General features: G+C 46.7%; 1 protein-coding gene across 1 annotated transcript; it reads left to right on the forward strand.

Annotated features, from left to right (window-relative positions):
• Nucleotides 1-334: 334 nt before the first annotated feature.
• On the forward strand, nt 335-1,015 carry Pmar_PMAR016303 (hypothetical protein; the record flags this gene model as incomplete). Its single annotated transcript, XM_002777500.1, has 5 exons — nt 335-347; nt 389-475; nt 528-662; nt 874-894; nt 924-1,015. 5 exons carry the CDS (start codon nt 335-337, stop codon nt 1,013-1,015), a joined length of 348 nt encoding a protein of 115 aa, XP_002777546.1.
• Between the last annotated feature and the right edge of the window lie 336 nt (nt 1,016-1,351).

Genomic DNA, 1,351 nt, shown 5'->3' on the forward strand with positions numbered 1-1,351 from the left:
ATTCATTGTCTCGTTGATTTCCTTTATATCCTTCATCTCATTGTATAGAGTATATGGGAGGTTAGGAAGAAGATGTTCGATCGAATTGTTTATCGAGAAGACAAGGAAATATCTGTGACCATCTCGGTCTCCTGGCTCAGTTTAGGAATGCCCAGGGTTGAGTTCCCCGTTCCGACCTGGACCATCGTGTGCAGCGCACACTGTGCGCTGGTCCATCTGGAAAACCTTAAACTTAAGTGAGAAGTCCAGGAAATTCAATTTTCCAGACACTAACGCACTGCTTTGTTTTCGAATCTTCCTTGGGACTCAGAGTGGTTTGACTGGGGGTTGAGTAATGGCCAGGATCGGTCAGAACGGAGCCTTTCGTGAACTGGTCTGTTGTGCTCAGAGCGAGAAGCCTCCGAAGACGAGGGTGAACAGCAATTGAGTGTTGATGAAGAAGTGAAGTACTGGGAAGACAAATTGGGTATCCATGGTGGTACGCTCGTGCATGCTTGCGAGTCATTACCAACTCCTGGCCATTTCAGAGAATAATGAAAAAGTGAAGCAAGAGTTCATCAAGGATGGCTGGGATGAAGACTTCTTCCAATCTCTTGATGCGATCGATGATGCCGTCAAGGAGCGGAAGAGAGATCTCGATAGAAGCGAGCCGAGCCGACAAGGTGATTGGTTCTAGGATGAGTTCGTTTGTTGAGTCTGATTGGAAAGCAGTGGTTGGAATCGCTCTGCATAGGGTTGAATGCCATAAGATGGATGACATCGTTGGTGAGGTTTCTTCAAACGCGCGGTATCTCTCGTCAAAGGTCTCCGTAAATATTCTCCGTAGCCACAACTTGGGATTCATCAGCTTCCATTTTGTATTTTTTTTTTCAGAAATGGAAGACTCTCCCGATGGTGAGTTGAAGAGTAGGAATTGTCTGTAGATCCTGGATTGCCGCAGATGATGAAGAAGCCGAAGACTCGGAGAATTCTGCTGATGAAGAAGTGGAATATTGGGAGCATAAATTGGGCATAGACAGTACGAGACGTGGGTGATCTGGTTTATTCATGGCTTCTCGGTGGGCCCGTACGATTCTCGGTCAAGAATTCAGCTTCACTCGTCGGCATTCAATGTTATCCTTAGAAAATCGGCAGAAGGTCATGGAAGAGCTCGAGAAGGATGGTCTCGATGCCGACCTTTTCACTGCCCTCGATAATATCGAAGATGCAGTTAAGAGTCGAAAAAAGGAGCTGAAAAGACCTAAGAACGAAACCTCTGAGGAACAAGGCAGAGGTAGTCGGTCCTTCTCATACCACATTCTGAGTTCATCGTTAGTACTCCTTGAAGAGGTCCCGAGGCTTCTGCGGAGTC

Source organism: Perkinsus marinus (assembly GCF_000006405.1).
Source record: "Perkinsus marinus ATCC 50983 genomic scaffold scf_1104296951572, whole genome shotgun sequence".
Taxonomy (NCBI): Eukaryota; Perkinsozoa; order Perkinsida; family Perkinsidae; genus Perkinsus; species Perkinsus marinus.